General features: G+C 44.3%; 1 protein-coding gene across 1 annotated transcript in view; it reads right to left on the bottom strand.

The window, feature by feature from the left end:
• Window positions 1-27,823, bottom strand: part of LOC126188707 (carboxypeptidase B-like) — a 162,492-nt gene that overhangs the window by 16,348 nt on the left and 118,321 nt on the right. The window contains exons 7-8 of the mRNA XM_049930315.1: window positions 175-231; window positions 3-87 (exon numbers count right to left, since the gene is read on the bottom strand). Of these exons, the coding sequence (XP_049786272.1) occupies window positions 3-87; window positions 175-231 (142 nt within the window). The remainder of the gene's footprint in view (window positions 1-2; window positions 88-174; window positions 232-27,823) is intronic.

Below are 27,823 nucleotides of genomic sequence, written 5' to 3'. Positions count from 1 at the left end.
ACACATGGCATTTCTGGAACTGCCGATAGTAAAGTTCTGGCCTCCCGCTGCGACCTGTGCGGCGTTGGCCTCTTCTGCCAGTGCGTGCTGCAAGAGTACAATGCCACAGATAACGGTACACAACCTCCTGTGTTCTGTTTATGACTCGGGGCTTCGAAAATGAGCATTACTTACCAGTATTTCCCAGTCCTCGGGCAGCTCAGTGGTGTATCCCCAAGGGTACAATATGTACTGCAAAGAGAACCTTGTGTCAGAGATTTAACAAAGTACTACATGACATGAATGAAATATTCGAGAAGTTTTGAAGTAAAATGTATTTAATAGTCTATACATATAAAATAAATGTGTGGGTGTGTTTGTGCCGGCCGGAGTCGTCGAGCGGTTCTAGGCGCTACAGTCTGTAACCGCGCGACCGCTACGGTCGCAGGTTCGAATCCTGCCTCGGGCATGGATGTGTGTGATGCCCTTAGGTTAGTTAGGATTAAATAGTTTAAGTTCTACGGGACTGATGACCTCAGAAGTTAAGTCCCATAGTGCTCAGAGCCATTTGTGTGTGTGTGTGAGAGAGAGAGAGAGAGAGAGAGAGAGAGAGAGAGAGAGCATAGCCCCGATGTCAAAGACGCAACATTTTCTGAGAAACTAATCACACGCACCGGAGCAATTAACAAATATCGCAGTTCACGTAAATTGAAATTACGGAAGGGTTGTGAAGGCTTCCGTTATCTGGGATGAGAAACAGACAGTGGTTCTTCATTTCTTCAAGAAGTGAACTGCGAGAAGATTAATTCTTTTTCAGTAATGTGTAAATCTGCACTAATCCCTCTATTCTAAATAATACGGAACTCCTTTTCAGTTTTTGAGTTAAAGATCTGGGTGTAACATTGCGTGCGTGCCTGGAGAGGCAGTACTTTTTGCAAGCTTGAAGGTACACAGCCAGCTTTACATTAAACACAGACAACGTCAAACAGATAATGATATTCATAATAACTGAATAATTTCATTTTTCCCTCGTGGACGGATCTAGTCTCTAAGAAGAAAACCAACAATTATTATCCAATCAGCATTGTACCCTCTGTGTCCAAAGCTATTTAACATATATTTACCGCAGTCAATTGACTGAATACTTGGGCGCATTTAACTTCTATAGCAAACGTAAGCCCAGTTTCCGTAAACATTAGAGCACTAATTAAGGTAACTGACTGCCTTAAATAGGCCATAGATAAGAGAGGAGCCTCAGTCTTAACATTACTAGACTTGTCTGACAAAGTCAGCTTTAAAATGCGACAGCTAAATCTTTCAGACAGTAGGTTGAGAAACCCGCTGCAGCATATTTTCTGTGGGAATGAAAAGTCGTCCTGTAAGTATTCTCTAGATTGGTACAGAAGTTAGACTCGTCAGTACTGTGCCCGTGCAAATAATGGCAATCGCGATCCGTCTCCTGTGTTAAGAAAGACGCTAAATCAGGTTAAATAAATAAATAAAGTACCGAGTAATTTTAGTTAAGTCACCAGAAGTTAATAAGCAGACATGAATTCTGCAATAACATCCACCGTATTCTTCAGGATGGCACTCCAGTATCATATCTGAAAATGGCGAAGAGCCTAGTGTAACACTGGATCAGCACCCGAGTTGTGCAGGAAACCCTGTCGCCACGTGCATATCTCTATGCCCAAGAAAAATTTCGAAGCAGTGACTGCATACATTTACTTTTAACATGCTGCGGAAATACACAGGATGTTAAAAGTAAATGTATGCAGCCACTGGTTATGTTTGTACTGCGATATAATCCAACAAGGTGTGATATAATTCTATTCCACTCTCCGCGCTTTTCATTAGGCCGACATCGATTACGACCTATGAATCTACTCCAGATCCATTGCTTCAAATGAAAACTGCTTTTCTCGTTATAACCTAAGTTCTACGTAACAAAAATTGGTTCTGATGTAACACAACAGACAGTTTCGGCAGCTACACAAAATTGCTTGAAGTAATCCATCCGTTTACAAGCCAACCATTTTATTTGTGTTCGCTTTATCAGCTTTCTTCGCGTGTTTCAAATTTTCATATTTGGTTTGTTTGTCAGAAATTATCCCCTGCTTTAGTATCATGTCTTGTAAGTGAGAAACATCTCTTATTCTCTGTGACAAAACAGATTTTTTGGGAGATGGCTTCCATCAAGCAATCCTGCAAAACGTGGTATGAAAGCGTTGCTCATCTTAATTTTGACACTTCTTTAGAAAAGCTTTGTCGATCAAGTGATGTATTTCTATTGAAGGAGGAGGTAAAAATAGCACACTTCTGAGAATGAGTTTCGTTTAAAAGACGATGTTTTACTAACTATTTATTAATTAAAACATCATAAATACCTTGCCTAGACGAAATCAAGTTACAATTTTCTAATCCTCAGACCAAACGGAATGGTTTAATGTGCATCAGGGTAACATTCTGTTAGTATTGTAGGCCCTTTGCTGTTCGTGATCTATATAAACGATTTAGGACACAGTCTGAGCAGCGGCATTAGATTGTTTGCAGATTTTGCTGTCATTTACCGGCTCGGAAAGTAATCGGACGATCAAAACCAATTGCAAAATGACTTAGTCGAGATATGTGTATGGAGTGAAAAAATGTCAATCGACTCTAAATATTGAAAATTGTGAAGTCATCCACCTGATTACTAAAATAAATTCGCTAAATTTTGGTTACACGATACGTCACACAAAACTAAAGCCTGAAAATTCAACAATATCTAGTCTAACAGAAAGAAGACAAGGCACCACACAGAAAATGTCCGAACTGGACGGAAATCGGCAGAGATGCGATGTACATGTAGGGACAAACAAATGGTTACAATTTCAGAAACATTGTATGATTTATTCAACAGAAAGAGCTTCACAAATTGGGAAAAGTAATAAAGCACTGGTCAACCTCTGGCCCCTATGAAAGCAATTACTCGACTTGGCAATGATTGCCAGAGTGGTTGGATATAGTGCCATGTTCTGTCCAACTGAAGTGCAGAGTGCTATTGACAAGGGACTTCAGATCGATTCCATATTCCTGGATTTCCAGAAGGCTTTTGACACTGTACCACAGAAGCGGCTCGTAGTGAAATTGCGTGCTTATGGAATATCAAAATGGTTCAAAGGGCTCTGAGCACTATGCGACTTAACTTCTGAGGTCATCAGTCGCCTAGAACTTAGAACTAATTAAACCTAACTAACCTAAGGACATCACACACATCCATGCCCGAGGCAGGATTCGAACCGGCGACCGGAGCGGTCGCTCGGCTCCAGACTGTAGCGCCTAGAACCGCACGGCCACGCCGGCCGGCTATGGAATATCGTCTCAGTTATGTGACTGGATCTGTGATTTCCTGTCAGAGGGGCCACAGTTCGTAGTAATTGACGGAAAGTCATCGAGTAAAACAGAAGTGATTTCTGGCGTTATCCGAGGTAGTGTTATAGGCCCTTTGCTGTTCCTTATCTATATAAACGACTTGGGAGACAATCTGAGCAGCCGTATTCGGTTGTTTGCAGATGACGCTGTCGTTTATCGACTAATAAAGTCATCAGAAGATCAAAACAAACTGCAAAACGATTTAGAAAAAATATCTGAATGGTGCGAAAAGTGGCAGTTGACGCTAAATAACGAAAAGTGTGTGGTCATCCACATGAGTGCTAAAAGGAACTCGTTAAACTTCGGTTACACGATAAATCAGTCAAATATAAATGCCGTAAATTCAACTAAATACCTAGGTATTACAATTACGAGCAACGTATATTGGAAGGAACACATAGAATATGTTGTGGGGAGGGCTAACCAAAGACTGCGTTTTATTGGCAGGACACTTAGAAAATGTAACAGACCTACTAAGGGGACTGCCTACACTACGCTTGTCCGTCCTCTTTTAGAATACTGCTGCACGGTGTGGGATCCTTACCAGATAGGACTGTTGGAGTACACCGAAAAAGTTCAAAGAAAGGCAACACCTTTTGTATTATCGCGTAATATGGGAGAGAGTGTCACAGATATGATACAGGATTTGGGCTGGACACCATTAACAGAAATGCGTCTCTCGTTGCGACGGAATCTTGTCACGAAATTCCAATCACGAACTTTCTCCTCCGAATGCGAAAATATTTTGTTGACACCGGCCTACATAGGTAGGAATGATCACCACGATAAAATAAGGGAAATCAGAGCTCGTACGGAAAGATATAGGTGTTCATTCTTTCCGCGCGCTATACGAGATTAGAATAATAGAGAATTGTGAAGGTAGTTGGATGAACCCTCTGCCAGGCACTTAAATGTGATTTGCAGAGTATCGATGTAGATGTAGATGTAGAAACTGGAGCGTTAGTTCGTCAAAATCCCGAGCTGGCTGGAGGACTCTGCCCACAGTGCTCCTAACGTTCTCAGCTGGGGAGATCTTGGCGGCCGAGGTAGTGTGTGGGAAGCACGAAAATAAGCAAGACATACTCTAAACGTGTGCAGTCGGGCATTAGCTTGCTCAAATGTAAACCCAGGATGGCTTGCCATGATGGGCATCAAAACAACGTACCGCTATTCTTTAAGTGTGCCACGGATGATAACCAAAGAGGTCCTGCTATAATAAAAAAGAAATGGCCTTCCAGCCCATCAATCCTGGTTATTGGGTCGTATGGCGGGCAACATTCAGACTTATAGCCCATCGCTATTCGGAGCGTCTCCAGACACGTCTTCAGCCTGGAATTTCACTGACTGGAGTATAATTGTCTTCAGTGTCGAGACCCGCTTCGAACTGAGCCCCAATGACAGCGAAGACATGTCTGCGGACGCCCCGGACAGCGGTGGGATACCAACCTGACTGTCGCCCACCATAGGGATGACAACCGGGAGTGATTGTCTGGGGTGCCATTTCTTTTCATAGCAGGACCCATTTGGTTGTTATCTGCGGTACCCGCACAACAAAGCGGTACATAGTCGATATTGTACGCCCCGTTTTGTTGCCCTTCACGGCAATCTTGGGTCAACATTTCAGCAAGATAATGCCCGTACAAACATGACGAACATTTCATCTGCTTGCCTTCGTCCTTGCTGTACCTTACCTAGGTCGCCGGATCTCTTCCCAGTCGAGAACGTTTGGAACATTATGGACAAGTCCTCCAGCCCAAGTTGCACAGAATTTGGCACGATATCCAACAACTGTATCAGTCAGTACTAAGCCGAATAACTTATGTGGACCAACGCGTTATTGACTTGCTGAATTTGTTAAACTCTTTCTCTTGAATGAATCATCCATTCTTTTTGAAATTGTAATCATTTGGTTGTCTGTACATGTACGTTACATCTACCGAGTTTCGTGCCATTCATTTGTGATGCGTCGTTTTTTTTTATGTTAGAGTATAAGGTTGTTGTTGTTGTTGTTGTGGTCTTCAGTCCTGAGACTGGTTTGATGCAGCTCTCCATGCTACCCTATCCTGTGCAAGCTTCTTCATCTCCCACTACTTACTGCACCCTACATCCTTCTGAATCTGCTTAGTGTATTCATCTCTTGGTCTCCTTCTACGATTTTTACCCTCCACGCTGCCCTCCACTGCTAAATTTGTGACCCCTTGACGCCGCAGAATATGCCCTACCAACCGATCCCTTCTTCTAGTTAAGTTGTGCCAAAAATTTCTCTTTTCCCTAATTCTATTCAATACTTCATCATTAGTTATGTGATCTACCCATCTAATCTTCAGCATTCTTCTGTAGCACCACATTTCGAAAGCTTCTATTCTCTTCTTGTCCAAACTATTTATCGTCCATGTTTCACTTCCATACATGGCTACACTCCATACAAATACTTTCAGAAACGACTTCCTGACACTTAAATCTATACTCGATGTTAACAAATTTCTCTTCTTCAGAAACGCTTTCTTTGCCATTGCCAGTCTACATTTTGTATCTTCTCTACTTCGACCATCATCAGTTATTTTGCTCCCCAAATAGCAAAACTCCTTTACTACATTAAGTGTCTCACTTCATAATCTAATTCCCTCAGCATCACCCGACTTAATTCGACTAAATTCCATTACCATCGTTTTGCTTTTGTTGATGTTCATCTTATATCCTCTTTTCAAGACACTGCCCATTCCGTTCAACTGCTCTTCCAAGTCGTTTGCTGTCTCTGACAGAATTACAATGTCATCGGCGAACCTCAAAGTTTTTATTTCTTCTCCATGGATTTTAATACCTACTCCGAATTTTTCTTTTGTTTACGGTGGGGTAAATTCGACCGGGTGGGTAAACCCTACCGCCCTCTATTTGTGAGAAATAGCAAAGTGGAGCGATTTCGCATTAGTATTACCATACAGAGCATTAGAAATAACGAAAATGTCACCTTGACAGCTTTGCCGCATTTGACATTTAGACACTCAAAAGACAACAAGTGTGTTTTGGATTGTTTCAATTTAATTTTTGTGCAAATTGCATCACTAGATTTACCTTATAAAATGAAACGATCGCAAAACAAACGGTAAGTGATTTTGTAGTTCATTTAGTGACCTATTCAGTGTATATATTGATTTTGTTGGAAATTTCATGTAAATGGTTTCTATGTGTGTTAAATGAAAAATGGCATGGTGGGGTAAATCCGACCACTAAATGGTGGGGTAAATCCGATCGCTTATTTTTTATCGTTTATGTGTATGGAATTTTTTAATTATGGAAACAAAGTGAATTTTTGTTTATTTTTAAGAAAATGGTACGAAATAACAAACGAAAAACGACAAAACGCAGTCAGAACGATATTGCCGAGCAGTTGCTGGATTGCAAATCGGAATGTCTTTTCGAGCTGTCGCCCGTGATTTTAACATTCCGAGATCGATATTGCTATTGCACCGCCATGCAATGAAATCATCTTTTTTCAATTAAAATTTACATTCATTTAACTTTCAGTACATTTAGTACTCTAAACATTGTTATTTTTTGAATACTTTTTGTTCATTTATGTAAAAAAACGTAATTGCATATAATTATTTCCCAAAAAAAAACGTTCATTTAGAACTTTTTCTGTGCAAAATCAGCCAAACAAATAGGGGGTCGGATTTACCCCAGCATTTTTGCAAACGGCGAGAATGGACGTTTCTTAAAATACAGATATCTTAAAAAGTATTGATGGTATAACAAAAATATTTTGCAAGCAGTTCTCATTTATATTACCTATAATTCAACGCATTTAACGTTAAGATCCGACCTCGGACAAGCGTTTTATAGCCACAATAAATTACTAGGTCGGATTTACCTCACCTTACCCTATATCCACGGGAAATTGTGAATTTGGGATTCTACATTATTAATGGGTGCTTGAGTTAGTGCTAATTAAAATAAACAAGAAGATCTCAACTGCACGAGGAATGAAAAATCTAAACAATTATAGCAAAACAGAATGATGAACCAAACATTGTGACCATATGCCTAATAGCGTACTGGTCTACCTTTCGAACGCAGTACAGAAACGATTCTGCGTGTTATAGATTCGACAAGTCCATTATACATTTCTAGAGGTACATGGCGGAAGATGACTAGGTGGAAGTCAAGTAACTTCCGTCAACTGGCCAGTGGTTTATGTGCTGGGAGCTGGCAGTGATGGCGTCCCACATGTGTTACATGCAGTACAGACCACGCGAATTTAATGACCAAGACATCAACGTGAGTTCACTGTCAAGTTCCTCCAACCACTGTAGCACTATTCTGGTCTTGTTACACTGACAGTAACCTGCTGGAAGATGCCAGTGCTGTCGTGGACGATATCAAGCACGATGAGCAGCAGGTAGTCTGCAGTAATGTTCACCAAGTCCACAGCTATTAAATCTCCTTCGATTACTACCGAAGGCCCGATGAAAACTCAGGTGAAAGTCCCTCATAACATAAAACTGTCCCCACTGGCCTGTGCCTATAGTGTTTTGTATGTTTCGAGAAGCCAATCGCCTGGCTGATGGCGGACCCTGACACGGCCACCTTCCGGGTTAACAACAAAAGTTATTTATATGACTAGGCGACACGTTTCCACTGAGTCACAGTCCAATCTCGATGATCCAGCACCCACTGAAATCTAAATTGACAATGTCATTGGATCAAAATCCACATCTACGTCACTCTCCGCAAACCACGTAACGGTATGCGGCAGGGGGTGCTTCTGATACCACTAACTGATCTCGCATTTCCTCTTTCACTTACAAATGGTGCATGGGAAGAATGATTGCCGGTAGGCCTCTGTTTTATCTCTAATTTCTCGAATTTTATCGTCGTAGTCATTTCGCGAGATGTGTGAGAGGAAGTAATATGTTGTCCGGCTTGTAACGCCGGAAATGCATATCCTCCTATTTCCATCTATTGTACTATTATTTTTTTCCTTGTTTTGTTACCTCAAGATATGACATTTCTGTCTCTTTATATATTGTAATTGTTTTACTGTTTGTATATATATATATATTTATGCACTTATGTCGATGTATAATTGGTTGTTTTGTAAATATTATTTGTATTTTTACGCTGGGTCTTGCCTAGGGAAAACTATGTTATCGAACGAATAGGTCGATAGGTCGTGTGGAGAACCAAAGTGTTTAGGATCTTTGGTAGTGTTAACTCTGTCGCGTGGAGCGCGGGCAGAGGGAGAGTCTGGCTGGAGTAGCGAGTGGAGCAGGTGTGTTGTGTGAAGCTCCCGCGAGTTGCCGCGCTTTCGGGGTTTGGCAGCATGTAATTGCGCTCGACTTGCGATGATAGTTTCTGACATGGTATCGCGGACGGGAAGCATTAGCTGGCGCACATCAAGAGCCCGTTTCGTCTGGTGACCGTGTCGAGAAGAAGGCGCGCCAACATCCAGCTTCTGCAACAGCGACGGCCGACAATGAGTGACTGTCGCCACCTCCTCGATCGATGGCTTCAAACCTTCAATCAGCCAACAAGGAAGACTGGAAGCACGTAAAGTTTTAGAACTGTATGGCAGACCTCAGCTTTTCAAACTTTTAAAATTGTTGCATCACAAAATTACAGCTACTTAGCATGAACCTTTGTTGCTCATTGTCCCAATTGCATTACCAAGCAGGGTCCCTCCCTTTTCCAGAATGAACCCGAGTGTCATTGAAATTCAAACGCCAGCATTAAAGTAATATTATAGCATTTCACTGCTTTAATTTCAAAGTTCAGTTGAAGTATTCATAGCTGGCTACAATATTTAGATTACACAAGCACGAATTAAGAGTGCGAGTTTTGTTACCGTATTTTAGCTTACCTGTGACTGCAGCTCAGCTTGGTACATACTAAATTTTACTATTGTTAATCGTTCAGAATCATATAATTCAAGTTCAAAGTTAAATCTCTTATTTCTAAATTGCGTAGATTCAAGTAGCTTTTGAAATGATTGTTCAGGTAGTTCAAGACCAACCGTATTTTACTGAATTTCGATGTGCTTCAGAAAGAAAGCTCACTATTAACTTCAGTCACTAAATTAACTTTCGATTTTCCGGTTTTATTAATTCTTTTGCTAAATTAAGTCAGAGTGTAGCGAAATTTATTACTTCTGACAAACTTTCAGTTTTCACACTACACTTGTCAACCTTCAGTTGCCACGCTTCTAGTGTCAATTATATGTGTAATAATCTTTCTTTTTCAGTTACTATAGTAATTGTCCTTAGGACTGGCGACCGTAATTTCCCCCAAATCTCAAATATCTAATTACCGCTAGTTGATTGTTAACGTAACGGCCGCACATTTACTTTCTTTATTAACTTTACCCCTATTTCAAAATTAATTTCCACCAGTTTCATTAGCATTTTTCCTTTCATTTAGATATAACCCTTTCCTCCCTCTTTACCGACAAATTAACCTCGGTGACGATTGCTTTTCCCATATTTCCATTAGGTACACGCGGTTTAATTTTTCACTGTCATTAAGGTCGACAAGTGAGGGGGAGGTTACAGGCTGTTCACGGAATGTGCAGTCTCGAAATTTCAATAGCAAACCTCTCCATGATGCACGACGCCTCTCTTGTAATGTCTGCCACTGGAGTTTGTTGATGATCTCTATAAGGCTCTCGCGCCGACTAAACGATTCCGCGACGAAACATGTCGGTCTTCGATGGATCTTGTCTACCATCTTCTATCAGTCATACATGAGTAAGGATCCCATATTGACGTACAATACTCAAGAATCGGTCGAACAAGCGCCTAGTAAGCCACTTCGTTCGTGGATGGGTTACATTTCGTTAAGATTCTTGCTGTGAATATCAGTCTGGCATCAGTTCTTCCTACTATTTCTTTTGTGTGGTCATTCCAGTTAAAGCTGCTCTGGATAGCTACTCCTAGATTTTTATAGTATATACTGTTTCCCACAATTTGTCATCAGTGTTGTAGTTGCAGAGTACTGGGTTTCTTTTCCTGTCTATGTGCAGTATGTTACATTTCAGGGTCAACTACCAGACCCTGCGCCATTTACCAACCCTCTGCAGGCCATTTTGCAAATCGATACTGTCTTCTGGCGTTGATACTGTCTGATAGACAATCGCATCATCTGCGAACACTCTTAAGGAGTTACCGACGCATTCTACTAAATAATTTATGTACAACGTAAACACTAATGGTCCTGTCACACTTCCTTGGGGTACTGTGCAATTTTACTTTACATTTATCGATAATTATCCGCCGGCCGCTGTGACCGAGCGGTTCCAGGCGCTTCATTCTGGATCTTCTTGACCGCTACGATCGCAGGTTCGCATCCTGCCTCGGGCATGGATGTGTGTGATGTCCTTAGGTCAGTTAGGTTTAAGTAGTTCTAAGTTCTAGGGGACTGATGACCTCAGATGTTAAGTCTCAAAGTGCTCAGAGCCATTAGAACCATTTTTGATAATTATCCGTTAAGAGGAACTTGTTGATTTCTACCTACACGGAAGTCGTGAATACAGAGGCAAATAGGGTCCGATACTCGGTGAGCTCGTATTTTTTTTCCCGCTAAACAGCAGTGCGGGAAGGTGTCAAATCCTTCGCGCAGTCTAGGAACGTGGCATCGAAATAAGCGCCATTGTCTACAGCGCTATTGATCTCATGGACGAACAGCGCGAGCTGGGTTTCGTAAGATTTATTTGCCGAATCTATGTTCAGTTTTGTAGAGGAGATATTCGTTCTCCAAAATCGTCATAATTCTTCATCAAAAAAACATGTTCCATAATTCAACAAGAAATGACGTCAACGATGTAGGACTATGATTATGTGCATCTGTCCCACGACCCTTCTTTAAAACGGGAATGACCTGCGCTTTTTCTCCAGGCGCTAGGTACTAGAGATGGGTCGTTCGCCAACTATCGGGTCCAAAGGAACGGTTCACCAAGATGAACGGAACGAGCGAGGAACGAATTCTAAGGAACGGTCGTTCATAGTTCACTTCGGTCGCAGCTTTCTACTTATAGTTCCCAGGAACGGGAAACGGTCGGTCTCGTTCCCGTAACGGCACGTCGGCCGGTCTCGTTCCAGCCTCGGTCCCGTTCCTATCTGCCTCGGTCTCGGTCTCGCTCGGCTGGACTCTTCCTCCTTCGCGTTGCCACTCGTCGCAGTTCCACTGCCGACTGCTCGTAGTTAGTTCAGTATCGAGTTGATGTTAGTTTCATTCGCTGCGCACGCCCATTCTAGATCTGTTTCAAACCTTTCTTTAACTCTGAACTTCTGGTTGTTTTCGTATTCTATTCAGCGTCCACGACCGGCAATTAAAATGTATTTTATAATTACGTAAATTAAAAAAAATGGTTCAAATGGCTCTGAGCACGATGGGACTTAACATCTGTGGTCATCAGTCCCCTAGAACTTAGAACTACTTAAACCTAACTAACCTAAGGACATCACACATATCCATGCCCGAGGCAGGATTCGAACCTGCGACCGTAGCAGTCGCGCGGTTGCGGACTGCGCGCCTAGAACCGCTAGACCACGCGGCCGGCTTACGTAAATTACATAAAATTTTATGTGTATGTAATACATACACCTTTTCAGGTAACAAAACGGAATGTCAGGTTACTTCACTAATTCGATAAACAGCAGAAGAAATACTTGTAAAAAAGCAAGATTTTTTGTTATTACACATGCAAAGGACGTCGGCACGGCACACACGAGTGGCTATTATCCGTCATTTTTGATCCAAGGTAAAACGGCATGTTCATTGTTATGGAAGGCAGACCGACTTACAACCGAATGAAGCCCGCGCTACACAATAGAGTGTCTGGTGTTACATTTCGTAAAGAGAATATGATAACTTCTACAATATTATTTCAGTGGTACAGGGTGGCGCACGAAAAATCGGCCCCAAGTAGTAGATTGCTCACTGTCGCCCACCAACCGTCGTCTATTGTTTCGAAGTTGTTGTTTGAATTAGCTGATTTGTAATTTATTCACTGCCTAATCATTAAATCTTTGTCTATTCTGCTCGTAGCGGTCAACAAAGCGTGCGTAGTCGGCAAGCGGTCTGTACTCGGGCCGGTTTTTCGTGCACCACCTATTATTTCACTGCGATCAGCCACATAACGCTACAATTGGCTAAACGAGAGGTTTTGCAGAATCAGGAAAATTACAAGTGTGTAAGAATCCTGTTATTAATAAAACTTCTGTACTCCAGGGCGGAGGCAACTGCCCCCTCATGGCGCCTTCCATCTTCAGTCACCTATGCTACTAATTTTCAATTTCTAATAAAAACCATATACCAACCACAAATGAACGGTAAACGAGTAAAAATGAACGGTTCCCAAGAAAGAGCCATCACCAGCGAACTAGTTTCCAAGGATGAACGAGTTTGCCCATCTCTACTAAGTACCCTTCGTTAGTCCAACAATATACGATAAACTTGTACTAGAAGGGAAACAAGTTCTTTCGCATAATGTTTGTAGAATCTCATAGGTACCTCATCTGGTCGTGATGAGAACATGTAATGGTCATCTATTACGCATGTATGTATGTATTTACTAAACTGGGAACCTAGAAACGATGGAGAGGCGTCGTTCCCGCCGTAGCCCTCAGCGGTACACAACCCCATAACAGGCTACAGCAGTCCGCTCAACTCACCGACGCCCCATGTCGAACCAAGGGTTATTGTGCGTTTCGGCCCCCAGTGGAAAATCACCAAATTCTAAATTCTAAATTAAACAAATTCTAAAGAAAAGCGGACTCTGTAGTAGACGGCATAAACGACAGGCAAAAGAAGAAGAAGATAGAAGAAAAAGAAGATGACACGAATATGGACTGCAGTTTTTCTGCTATACCAACTACTATTTTTACTGTTTGTCATTATTATAAGGTACTGGCTGGCAAATCTAGTATTGCCCGGGTATTCATTTTGTCAGTTTTCTATTAGAAACGAAAACAAAAAATGAACTGTATTCGTAGTAAAGTATCGAAAAAAATTCATTCCCACATGTTCGTCAAAACACCTTTGAAATTATGAAAGAGTCGTACAAAGAGATATGCGTGATGTACAAATGTATAAGTGCATTATCCAAATTAAGAAACATGATCGCGGGCAGTTTCTGTAGGCTGGGCGCAACTGCTTCGCGTGCCTACAACGCGATTTTGCAACACGTTTCCGTACCCCTACAAACGGCTATCGTTTTCGTCTACAATCGTTTGCGCTTCACCGTTGAAAGCTGTCAAAAGCGCTGCCATGTGTCAGGGATTTCCTTAAATGAACTCGACTGAAGGAGTGTGTCAGTAGTAAAGAATAAACGCATTAAAACATCATGCATAATGCGACATTTTTCCCGTATCTCAGTGTTTATAACGTCATATCGCTTGAACTACGTGTCGTATAATGATGTATTTGTGTAGGTAGATTCAGCGGCATATGTGGATACTCTCATGGAAATATAGTGCGGATAGATGTCGTAGCAGCCGGCCGCGGTGGTCTAGCGGTTCTAGGCGCTCAGTCCGGAGCCGCGCGACTGCTACGGTCGCAGGTTCGAATCCTGCCTCGGGCATGGATGTGTGTGATGTCCTTAGGTTAGTTAGGTTTAAGTAGTTCTAAGTTGTAGGGGACTGATGACCATAGATGTTAAGTCCCATAGTGCTCAGAGCCATTTGAACCATTAGATGTCGTAGCAAAAAAATTATAAATTTAAATGTCATGCATGATGTGGCTGCTTTTGACGCATCTCAGTGTTTATAACGTTATATCTCCTGAACTATGTGTGGTACCATGACACAGTCCGCCTGCTCAGCTGGGTGGTTACGTGTTTGCCTCCACGCAGCGGGCCCGGGTTCCATTCCCGGCCGGGTTGCACATTTTCTCCGCTCGTGGACTGGGTGTTGTGCTGTACTCATCATCATTTCATCCTCATCACCGGCACGCAAGTCTCCCGATGTGGCGTCGACTGAAATAAGACTTGCACTCGGCGGACGAACTTCTCTGGACGGGGTCTCCCGGTTAACAAAGCCATACGCTCATTTCCATTTACCATGACATACTTTTGTAGGTGCATTGAGCGGCATACATGGATACTGCCTGCGAAATTTATTGTGAATGCAGTTATTAACACAGAAGTAATGCGTTTAAACGTCATGCATATGCGGCAGATTTTCATGCGTCTCGTTGTTTATGACATCATATCATCTGCACTATGATAGTAGGTGGTTCTTACGCCGGCAGCGATTGTTGTCTGACAGTAAGATGTACACTATGTGATCAAAAGTATCTGGACATCTGGTTGAAAATAACTTACAGGTTCGTGGCGACCTCCATCGGTAATGCTGGAATTCAGTATGGTGTTGGCCCACCCTTAGCCTTGATGACAGCTTTCACTCTCTCAGGTTTACGTTCAGTCAAGTGCTGGAAGGTTTCTTGGGGAATGGCAGCTCATTCTTCACATAATGCTGCACTGAGGAGAGGTATTGATGTCGGTCGGTGACTCCTGGCATGAAGTTGGCGTTCCAAAACATCCCAAAGGTGTTCTGTAGGATTCAGATCAGGACTCTGCGCAGGCCAGTCCATTACAGGGATGTTAGAGCCGTGTAACCACTCCGCCACAGGACGTGCTTTATGAACAGGTGCTCGATCACGTTGAAAGATGCAGTCGCTAACCCCGAATTGCTCTTCAACAGTGGGAAGCAAGAAGATACTTAAAACATCAATGTAGGCCTGTGCTGTGATAGTGCCACGCAAAACATCAAGGGGTGCAAGCTCCCTCCATGAAAAACACGACCAATCCGTAACACCACCGCCTCCAAATTTTACTATTGGCACTACACACGCTGACAGATGACTTTCACCTGGCATCCGCCATACCCACAACCCGCCATCGGATCGCCACGTTGTGTACCGTGATTCGTCACTCCACACAACGTTTTTCCACTGCAGTCGTCCAATGTTTACGCTCCTTACACCAAGCGAGGCGTCGTCTGGCATTTACTGGCGTGATGTGTGGCTAGAGCAGCCGCTCGACCACGAAATCCAAGTTTTCTCACCTCCCGCCTAACTGTCATAGTATTTGCAGTGCATCCTGATGCAGTTTCGAATTCCTGTGTGATGGTCTGGATAGATGTCAGCCTATTACATATAACGACCCTCTTCAATTGTCGGCGGTCTCTGTCTATCAACAGACGAAGTCAGTCTGTACGCTTTTGCGCTGTAAGTGTCTCTTCACGTTTCCCCTTCACTAACACATCGGAAACAGCGGACCTAGGGATGTTTAGGAGTGTTGAAATCTCGCATATAGACGTTTGACACAAGTGACATCCAATCACCTGACCACATTCGAAGTCCGTAAGTTCCACTGAGCGCCTCATTCTGCTGTCTCACGATGTCTAATGACTATTAAGGTCGCTGTTATGGAGTACCTGGCAATAGGTGGCAGCACAATGCACCTAATATGAAAAACGTGTTTCTGGGGGTGTCCGGATACTGTTGATGACATAGTTTATGTGTGACACATTTGGTTGAAATCAGTCCAGTGATTTAGAAGGAGATGTGCAACAAACATACATACATACACACACACACACACACACACACACACGCGCGCGCGCGCGCGCGCGCGCTCATACATACATACAACCATTTTTATAAAATGTTCGGATTGAATTTCAGGCTTGATGTAAGATGTATTGTAAAACGTATTTCCTAACGAATGTGGTGATAAATATAAGGAATACCTGGCTGGATGTAGGAGAGGGCCTTATGTCTCTAATCGTGCCACGGTAACAAATGTATAAATGTGATAAAGTGGTGTAGTGGTATCGCTGCACCGCCGTGCCTGCCGTTACATGAGTATTGAGGGTAAGGTGCGCACGTTTCATTTTGGTCTGCTATTGTACTTCTTCATCGAGAAGCACTATTTGGAAAAATTAGAGAACCGGCATTTGGGACTGACTGCAGAACGATTCTACGCCGCCAGCGTACACTTCGCGTAAGGACCATGGAGACAAGATTAGAGAGATTAGGGCTCGTACAGAAGCCGTTTTTCCCTCGCTCTATTATCAAACGGAACGGAAAAGCAAATGGCTAGTAGTGGTACAGGGTACCCTCCGCTATGAGCCATATGGTGGCTTGCGGAGTGTGTGTGTAGATACAGATTACTTCATATTAATTGTATAAGTACACGCCCTGTTTAGCACGATCTTGACGTATGCTTATTTTACAGCATACCATCAAACTTAAATTTATCTTTCTAATGGTTTGACATTTTTATTTCAAGCTGTGCTTGACAGGACTATACCTCTGGCTATTTATTGTTTCCTTTCTTATATTTTTGTAGAAAATGTCATGATGTTCTGAAAAGACGAAATGCGTAACTAAAAAATAGTTATTGCAACCAAGACTGTTTTTCTACAAAATAATCTTTACACCGCTACTGTACCACCCAGCCTGATGGACTGGGAGAAGTTTTATAAAATAGTAGTTCTTAATCGAAATTATAATACTGAGTGCGTGGTGTCGTCCGGAGAACGAGGTATCATAACCAAGTTGGTACCTCACAGTGGATCCAAAAGTACGAACAAACACTGCCAGATGCAACGGCGAATAACAGACGTCGGCGTAGATACGCCCACAAGAATCTACTTTCGATGCCGCTGCTGAACATTTATTTACAGCAGACTGTAGCGCCGCTCACCCACCTTCCCCAAACTGGATCGTGTCCCATCTCAGAAAATTCCCACCCCTTCTCACCCACACCGGTCACATCCGCATCTCCTATACTGTCCACAAACAAGATTCCAATAACCTCATTGTGTTCCCTCCGATTACCATCCCTGGTATGCTGCTGCGCTTTCACAAATACATCCCTCCGTCCCTATACCTGCACACACTCCATAGTCTATTCCAACACAACTCCAACCAACTCCCTCTCCCAAACAGTGGGATCCGCCCCGATATTTATCCTTCCTACCAACTTTATTAACTCTTCCCCACCTGTCCCCTCCACATCAGGCTCCTCTGTCCTTTCCCTCTCCATTCATCCTCACGCCTTTCTTCTTGCAACTGCTGCGCTACCCACACAACACACTACACCTTACCTGCTGTCTTTCCAACCTACAGTATTTCCCACTATTCACTTCAGCTTCTACCTCTCATCTCCCTAATTTTCCTGTCTAACAGATCCCTATCTTTCTACTCGCACCCCTGAACCCTATGGAATATACTCTTTCTTCCAGAAACATCTCTCATGCTAGTGTAGGTCCTTCAGATTTTAAGCGAAAGTACAGTGTTTTGGGTTTCTGTATTAGAGAAATTCCACCTCCCTGCGATGTGTTTTGAAAATGTCTATTTCCGTTTTTTTAACTGTCCGTCTTTGATTTTTAATCGCCGAAGACGACAGCACCATCTCACAACCGAACCAGCAACGCGAGAGTTGTGTTACAGAGCTATATAGCGAAGTTTACAGTCAACTAAAATTGAAAGAAGAGACTATTGTTCGGTACTGTATCAAATGATAAGTTAGCGTTTAGAGACAGTAACAAATATACATTGAAAGTCCTGCGTACATAGGTTGTTTTAAAGTTAAATATTTCATGTTGTTCAATTAATAATAAATTGATGTAATATTTCATGCGTGTTGTAATATCCACTCGGCTTCCTCCAGAAGTAAATCTAAGCACCCGCCATAGTGCCGACGAGTGTTTTTTCGTCCGGCACAACAGAGTGTAATTTGTTTTATCTCTGCCACCAAGTATTTATTTATTTACATTAGTGTAGATATCTCATGATGTATGCAAAAACAAAGTTTTTCAGCCTATAAAAACATATGTTGGTGGTAACACGATTTGAAAAGGCAACTTAAAGATTTCAGTGACGAATCAAATAAAACCTTAAAGAGTCCAGAGCAGGTTCGAGCTGTTTTTACTGTATCAACCACCGCTTTCTCATTCCTTACACTGTTGCACGTATGCCGTTGTAACTTTCGCAAGGCGTGGCAGAAATCTTCCTGTTGCAGGCGTCAACCCGCACATTGTGGTTGAGGGAAGCAGATGGCTTCCAATTAGAGGGAGCTATGCATCAGTTTTGACAGCCAGTAGGTCTAAAGTAAATACGGGGCATGGCGGGCTGTTTACGACGAGGACTCGTCCGCGTGTGATATGTTAGTCACGCTTCACTGACGTAAGTGTATACCGTGAACTGCGTGAAATCACCTAATTTCCTGCGATAGTGAATTACCTGATATCGAATAGTATTTGCGTTGGAGGAAGTGATGAAAACGGTCCCTCTAGCTTTACGTTTATCAAAAGCGCTGGTGTGTGATCGGCAGTGACACATTTTACTGCGCGACGAGGAAAGTTGCGAATTACATTGGCAGCAGCGATAGAGATGTTATTACGATCGGGTTACTCATTAAACTACCTGAAAACTGAAATTCGCGAAGCGTGTTTTAATTACAAGTTATTTTATTACCCCAATGTAAATGGCATTCGGCACGGGAACGAAGTGTACTTCTCATATTCTGAAATCATACGAAAATGTTGGAAATTTATTATAAAGGAATAAGACTACTCATCGTCTTCGCCTCCTCTTTATCGAGCGTCAGGCCGGGTTGGGACATTTATGGTTCTTCTCCATTTTCCTCTGTCTTCCCAACATTCTTCTTTTATAAGTTTCTTTCCGGCCCAGATTCCTTCTTCTTACACCATTCTTCATTGAGTCAGTCCATCATACTCTAGGTCTCTCTCTTACCCTCAGACTTGACCTGCGTCATTCGTTTCGGTATTCTTCCATCTTCCATTCTCTATACATGTCCGAACAGTTCTAACCCAATTTAAGAGAAACTCAGATCTCAGCCGCAGTCGGGCACTGAAATACATCCAGTGGCGACAAGTGAAAATTTTTGCTAATCCGGGACTCTAAACCAGATTTCACGCTTTACGCGAGCGTTCGCCGTAAGTGCTTCGGATATCCGGGCACACTTCAAGTCCAGCCAAAATTCTCAATTTGTCGCACACAACACATAAAGCGTCCACTGTCCATTATCGGTTTTCTATATCTACATCTACATAGATGCAAGCCGCCGTGCGGTGCGTGGCGGAGGGTACCCTGTACCACTACTACTCTCATACTCATAAATTAAGGATAATGCTGATACATGGTGAAACAACGCTCTGGTGTGCGGCTTAAATCACCTCAGCGTATGAGCATGCGGTGCATTTGACCTGTGGTCGTCGCACGCTGGCGCTGGCAGCAGTCCACATAGGCAGAGATGTGTTGGTGCATGTCAGAGTACAGTGCAGCGAGTAAGTGTGCAGACGTTTTCAGACGTGCTAATGGTGACTGTGTGTGTTGGAAATGGCTCAAAGAACACATATTGATGACGTTATGAGGGGCAGAATACTGGGGCGACTGGAGGCTGGTCAAACACAACAGGTCGTAGCATGGGCCCTCTGTGTGCCACAAAGTGTGATCTCAAGATTATGGTAACGATTCCAGCAGACAGGAAACATGTACAGGTGCTACAGTACGAGACGTTCACAGTGTACAACACCACAATAAGACCGATATCTCACCATCAGTGCCAGCAGATGGCCACCGAGTCTGCAGGTAGCCTTGCACGGGTCCTTATCGCAGCCACTGGAACAGTTGTCTCCAGACACACAGTCTACAGACGAATGAACAGACATGGTTTACTCGTCTGGAGACCTGCAAGGTGCATTCTACTCACCCCTGGTCACAGGAGAGCCCGTAAAGCCTGGTGTCAAGAACACAGTACACGGTCATTGGAAGAGTGGTCCCAGGTTATGTTCATGGACGAGTCCAGGTATAGTCTGAACTGTGATTCTCGCCGGGTTTTCATCTGGCTTGAGCCAGGAACCAAATACTAATCCCTTAATGTCCTTGAAATGGACCTGTATTGAGGTCGTGGTTTGATGGTGTGCGGTGTGATTATGATTGGTGCACGTACTCCCCTGCATGTCTTTGACAGAGGAACTGAAACAGGTGAGATGTATCGGGACATCATTTTGCACCAGTATGTCCGCCTTTTTAGGAGTGCACCCACCCTCCTCCTGATGGATGATAACGCACGGTCCCACCGAACTGCCATCCTGGAGGGGTAACTTGAAACAGAAGATATCAGATGAATGGAGTGGCCTGCCTGTTCTCCAGACCTAAACCCCATCGAGCATGTCTGGGATGCTCTCGGTTGACGTATCGATGCACGTCTTCAAACCCCTACGACACTTCAGGAGCTCTGACAGGCACTGGTGCAAGAATGGGAAGCTATACCCCAACAGCTGCTCGACCACTTGATCCAGAGTATGCCAACCCGTTGTGCGGCCTGTGTACATGTGCATGGTGATCATATCCCATATCGATGTCGGAGTACATGCTCAGGAAACAATGGCGTTTTGTAGCACATGTGTTTCGGTATGGTTTTCTCAACTTATCACCGGTACTGTGGACTTAAAGATCTGTGTCGTGTGTGTTCCCTGTGTGCCTATGCTATTAGCGCTCGTTTTGTGTAGTACCACATTGTGTGGCACTACATTCTGCAGTTATCCTTAATTTATGAGCACGAGTGTAGTTACTTCCTTTCCTGCTCCATTCGCAAACAGAGCGAGGAATAAACGACTGTCTATATGCCTCTGTATGAGCCCTAATTTCTCAAGTCTTATCTTCGTGGTCCTTACCTGCAATGTACGTTAGCTGCAGTAGAATCTGTCGGCAGTCAGTTTCAAATGCTAGTTCTCTAAATTTTCTCGATAGTGTTTCTCGAAAAGAACGTTGCCTTCCTTACAGGGATTCCCAATTGCGTTCCTGCAGTACCTCCGTAACACTTTCGCGTTGTTCGAACCTACCGGTAACAAATCTAGCAGCCCGTCTCTAAATTTCTTCGATGTCTTCCTTCAATACGACCTGGTACGGATCCCAAACGCTGTACCTCAAAATAGATCGCACTAGCGCCCCATATGCGGCCTCCTTTACAGGTGAACCATTATTTCCCCAAATTCTCCCAATAAACCGAAGTCGACCGTTCGCCTTCCCTGCCACAGTTCTCACGTGCTCGTTCCATTTCATTTCATATCGCGTTGCAACGTTACGGCCAGATATTTAAACGACTGGACTGTGTCAAGCAGGGCACTAGTGTTACTGTAACCGAACATTACAGGTTTCTTCTTCCTATTCATCGGCATTAACTTACATTTTTCCACAGTTAGAGCTAGCTGCCATTCATCACACCAATCAGAAAATTTGTCTAAGTCGTCTTGTATCTTCCTACAATCACTCAACTTCGACGCCTTACCGTACACCACAGGATCATCAGCAAACAACCACAGATTGCTGTTCACATTGTCCGCAAAATCATGTATGTTTATAGAAAACAGCGGCCCTAGCACACTTCTCTGAGGAAATCCTGACGGTACCCTTGTATCCGTGAATATTCGCCGTCGAGGACACCATAGTGGGTTCTACTATTTAAGAAGTTTTCGAGCCACTCACGTATCTGTGAACTTATGCCATATGCTCGTATCTTCGTTAACAGCCTGCAAGGGGACACGGTGTCAACTGCTTTCCGGAAATCTAGAAATATGGAGTCTGCCTGTTGCCCTTCATCCATAGTTCACAGTATATCACGTGAGAAAACGGCAAACTGAGTTTCGAACAAGCGATGCTTACTAAAACCATGCTGATTCGTCGACATAAGCTTCTCAGTCCCAAGAAAGTTTCGTACATTCGAGCTGAGAATATGTTCAAAGGTTCTGCAGCAAACCAAAGTTAGAAATATTGGTCTATAATTTTGCGCGTCCGTTCTTTTACCCTTCTTATATACTGGAGTCATCTGCGCTTTTTTCCATTCGCTTGGGAGTTTGTGCTGGGCGAGAGATTCATGATAAACTCAAGCTAGGTAAGGGGCCAGTGCCGAAGAGTACTGTTTGTAAAACCAATTTGGGATTCCATCCGGACCTGGTGATTTATTTGCTTTCAAATCTTTCAGTTGTTTCTCTACGGCATGGATGCTTATTACTATCTAGTCCATACGGGAGTCTGTCCAGTGGTCAAATGACAGTATGTTTCTACGATTCTCTTGAGTGAACGATCTCTTGAACATGAAATTTGAACTTTAACTTTGCTCGCAGCGTCACCTGATTTTTGCAAGCATTCGGATGTAGTGTGCATCAGAGCTGAAAGTATCATTATTCACCGTCATGTCTGAAAGAACAGACACTGTTTTTGATTCAGGTGGCGTATGTATACATGATGTAAGAGAAATTCAGTCATCAGCCACAATCTGGCATTGGAATAAATCCAGTGGCAACAAGTGAAATTTGTGCCGAACTTTGAGTCTAATCTTGATTTCCCGCTTTACGTCGGTGGTTACATTAAGCGTTCGGCTATCCAAGTAAGCTTCACATTTCATCCTCTCTTTTTTTTACACCACGTATACACTTGTTGCGGGCCTCAATTCGGGGAGGAAAACAGCACAAGTTTCTCCAGGTATGCCATGTCCATGTGAAAACTTGGTATTTTGTATGTGATTAAAATCAGGTGTTTCAGCGGGACATGCAGAAAGAAGAGGTACCACATACCCGCATCCATCCACACACACACTGTATATATATATATATATATATATATATATATATATATATATATACTCCTGGAAATGGAAAAAAGAACACATTGACACCGGTGTGTCAGACCCACCATACTTGCTCCGGACACTGCGAGAGGGCTGTACAAGCAATGATCACACGCACGGCACAGCGGACACACCAGGAACCGCGGTGTTGGCCGTCGAATGGCGCTAACTGCGCAGCATTTGTGCACCGCCGCCGTCAGTGTCAGCCAGTTTGCCGTGGCATACGGAGCTCCATCGCAGTCTTTAACACTGGTAGCATGCCGCGACAGCGTGGACGTGAACCGTATGTGCAGTTGACGGACTTTGAGCGAGGGCGTATAGTGGGCATGCGGGAGGCCGGGTGGACGTACCGCCGAATTGCTCAACACGTGGGGCGTGAGGTCTCCACAGTACATCGATGTTGTCGCCAGTGGTCGGCGGAAGGTGCACGTGCCCGTCGACCTGGGACCGGACCGCAGCGACGCACGGATGCACGCCAAGACCGTAGGATCCTACGCAGTGCCGTAGGGGACCGCACCGCCACTTCCCAGCAAATTAGGGACACTGTTGCTCCTGGGGTATCGGCGAGGACCATTCGCAACCGTCTCCATGAAGCTGGGCTACGGTCCCGCACACCGTTAGGCCGTCTTCCGCTCACGCCCCAACATCGTGCAGCCCGCCTCCAGTGGTGTCGCGACAGGCGTGAATGGAGGGACGAATGGAGACGTGTCGTCTTCAGCGATGAGAGTCGCTTCTGCCTTGGTGCCAATGATGGTCGTATGCGTGTTTGGCGCCGTGCAGGTGAGCGCCACAATCAGGACTGCATACGACCGAGGCACACAGGGCCAACACCCGGCATCATGGTGTGGGGAGCGATCTCCTACACTTGCCGTACACCACTGGTGATCGTCGTGGGGACACTGAATAGTGCACGGTACATCCAAACCGTCATCGAACCCATCGTTCTACCATTCCTAGACCGGCAAGGGAACTTGCTGTTCCAACAGGACAATGCACGTCCGCATGTATCCCGTGCCACCCAACGTGCTCTAGAAGGTGTAAGTCAACCACCCTGGCCAGCAAGATCTCCGTATCTGTCCCCCATTGAGCATGTTTGGGACTGGATGAAGCGTCGTTTCACGCGGTCTCCACGTCCAGCACGAACGCTGGTCCAACTGAGGCGCCAGGTGGAAATGGCATGGCAAGCCGTTCCACAGGACTACATCCAGCATCTCTACGATCGTCTCCATGGGAGAATAGCAGCCTGCATTGCTGCGAAACGTGGATATACACTGTACTAGTGCCGACATTGTGCATGCTCTGTTGCCTGTGTCTACGTGCCTGTGGTTCTGTCAGTGTGATCATGTGATGTATCTGACCCCAGGAATGTGATGTGTCAATAAAGTTTCCCCTTCCTGGGACAATGAATTCACGGTGTTCTTATTTCAGTTTCCAGTAGTGTATATGGTGAGTCACCTAACATTACCGTTGGATATATTTCGTAAACCACATCAAATACTGACGAATCGATTCCACAGACCGAACGTGAGGAGAGGGGCTAGTGTAATTGGTTAACACAAACCATTAAAAAAATGCACGGAAGTATGTTTTTTAACGCAAACCTACGTTTTTTGAAACCCCGTTAGTTTTGTTAGCACATCTGAACATATAAACAAATACGTAATCAGTGCCGTTTGTTGCATTGTAAAATGTTAATTACATCCGGAGATATTGTAACCTAAAGTTGACGCTTGAATACCACTTCTCCGCTGTTCGATCGTGTGTATCGGAGAGCACCGAATTACGTAGGGATCCAAAGGGAACGGTGATGGACCTTAGGTACAGAAGAGACTGGAACAGCACATTACGTCCACATGCTAACAGCTTTTTATTGGTCTTTTTCACTGACGCACATGTACATTACCATGAGGGGTGAGGTACACGTACACACGTGGTTTCCGTTTTCAATTACGGAGTGGAATAGAGTGTGTCCCGACATGTCAGGCCAATAGATGTTTCATGTGGTGGACATCATTTGCTGCACACAATTGCAATCTCTGGCGTAATGAATGTCGTACACGCCGCAGTACATCTGGTGTAATGTCGCCGCAGGCTGCCACAATACGTTGTTTCATATCCTCCGGGGTTGTAGGCACATCACGGTACACATTATCCTTTAACGTACCCCACAGAAAGAAGTCCAGAGGTGTAAGATCAGGAGAACGGGCTGGCCAATTTATGCGTTCTCCACGTCCTATGAAACGCCCGTCGAACATCCTGTCAAGGGTCAGTCTAGTGTTAACTGCGGAATGTGCAGGTGTACCATCATGCTGATGCCACATACGTCGACGAGTTTCCAGTGGGACATTTTCGAGCAACGTTGGCAGATCATTATGTAGAAACGCGATGTATGTTGCAACTGTTTGGGCCCCTGCAATGAAGTGAGGACCAATGAGGTGGTCGCCAATGATTCCGCACCGTACATTTACAGTCCACGGTCGCTGTCGCTCTACCTGTCTGAGCCAGCGAGGATTGTCCACGGACCAGTAATGCATGTTCCGTAGATTCACTGCCCCGTGGTTTGTGAAACTCGCTTCATCGGTAAACAGGTAGAACTGCAACTCTGTTAATGCCCATTGACAGAACTGCACTCGATGATTAAAGTCATCACCATGTAATTGCTGATTTAGCGACACATGAAACGGGTGAAAGCGGTGACGATGCAGTGTGCGCATGACACTACTTTGACTCAGTCCACCGGCTCTCGCAGTGTCCCGTGTACTCATGTGTGGGTTCATGGCAACAGCAGCTAACACACCAACTGCACCCGCTTCTCCTGTGACGGGCCTGTTACGTACCCGTTTGCGTGCTACGACCATACCTGTTGCACACAGTTGGCGGTAGATGTTTTGCAATGTGCGGCACGTTGGATGCTCTACCGTTCTGCATACACCCTGCAGGCTTCAGCTGCATTTCGTCGACACTCGCCATATATGAGTATCATCTCCGCCTTTTCAGAGTTCGAATACCCCATAGTCACAGGGACACTATGACAGACGTCTGGTAACACGGTGTACTACAGTTGGTCTGCGTGTGGAGACGAATGCAGAATAACAATAGCAGCAAGCGCTACATGCGGACACTGCGACAGCTAGACCAAACCACAACAGTGCACTACAGCCACACTCGTAAACACGGTCGTCATCGTAAACATGTCCCTGCAGATGCTGCTCGCCGACCGTGGCCCGTGTTTGTTACAATACGCAACTGAACGTCGTCGGAGGTTTCAAGCGTCAACTTTAGGTTACAATATCTCTGGATGTAATTAACATTTTACAATGCAACAAACGGCACTGATTACGTATTTGTTTATATGTTCAGATGTGCTAACAAAACTAACGTGGTTCCATTTAAAAAAAACGTAGGTTTGTGTTAAAAAACATACTTCCGTGCATTTTTATATGGTTTGTATTAAACGATTACACTAGCCCCTCTCCTCACGTGCGGTCTGTGGAATCGGTTCGTCAGTATTTGATGTGGTTTGCGAAATATATCCAGCGGTAACGTTAGGTGACTCGCCCTGTATATATATGATAGAGAGAGAGAGAGAGAGAGAGAGAGAGAGAGAGAGAGAGAGAGAGAGAGAGAGAGAGTGTGTGAACATTAATAAAACCAACAAACTTCAGGGACGGTTTCCTGACTGGAAATGGAGTAAAAAAAGATTCTATGAAGATGTGTCCGGAAATGCATCGTTGCCATGGTAGATGGCGCTGACGGATGAAAGTTTCTCTGATCACGTGGCATGTGTTCCTTTTGTGTTGCAGTCTGTGTGATTGACGCAGCGTACTGTAAGCAGCATAATGGTCCGTATTCATATCGGGAACAAGCCGTGATGGTGCTTGTGTCCGGCCAAGCAGATGGAAACGGTCGATATGCATTACAGCTATACCAAAGCAAGTACTCTCACAGACACAACCACATCACACAACATTTGAAGCCCTTTTTTGATGCTTTTGTGATCGTGGGTCCTTTCAGACAGACGAAAATACAGGGAGGCGGCGGACTGTGCGTCTACCAGATTTGGAGGACTGGGTTCTACAGGATATTGAGACAAACGCTAGCCCAAGCTCCAGGTAAATAGCCTGCCAACACCCACGATCACGCAGACGCCCAAAAAGGGGTTGAAAGGTTTGTGTCTGTGAGGGTATAGACGTACTGCCTCTCGACCGTTTCCATCTGCTTCGCCATACGCGAACACCACCTCGGTTTGTTCCTGAAATGAATACCGGACCATTCTGATGCTTACGCTGCGTTGACCACACAGCCTGGAACACACAAGGAACTCTCATTGCCGGCCGCGGTGGTCTAGCGGTTATGGCGCTGCAGTCCGGAACCGCGGGACTGCTACGGTCGCAGGTTCGAATCCTGCCTCGGGCATGGGTGTGTGTGATGTCCTTAGGTTGGTTAGGTTTAAGTAGTTCTAAGTTCTAGGGGACTTATGACCTAAGATGTTGAGTCCCATAGTGCTCAGAGCCATTTTTTTTTTTTGAACTCTCATTCGCCAGCGCCATGTACCGTGCCAACGATGCACATCCGGACACACGCTCATAGGACCTTTTTCCTCCATTTCCAGTCAGGAAACCGCCCCTGCAGTTTGTCGGGAAGTAATAATACTTTCAGTGCAGATGCACATTACGTCTGCACTCTTGTGGGGATGAGGTGGGGCTGAGAGCAATGACAATAATGGACAGTGGACGCTGCATGTGTAGTGCGCAACAATTTGAGAATTTGGGA

This window comes from Schistocerca cancellata, chromosome 5 (assembly GCF_023864275.1).
Source record: "Schistocerca cancellata isolate TAMUIC-IGC-003103 chromosome 5, iqSchCanc2.1, whole genome shotgun sequence".
Lineage (NCBI taxonomy): Eukaryota > Metazoa > Arthropoda > Insecta > Orthoptera > Acrididae > Schistocerca > Schistocerca cancellata.
The sequence above is the reverse complement of the archived record's forward strand: the minus strand, read 5'-3'. Positions and strand labels throughout refer to the sequence as shown.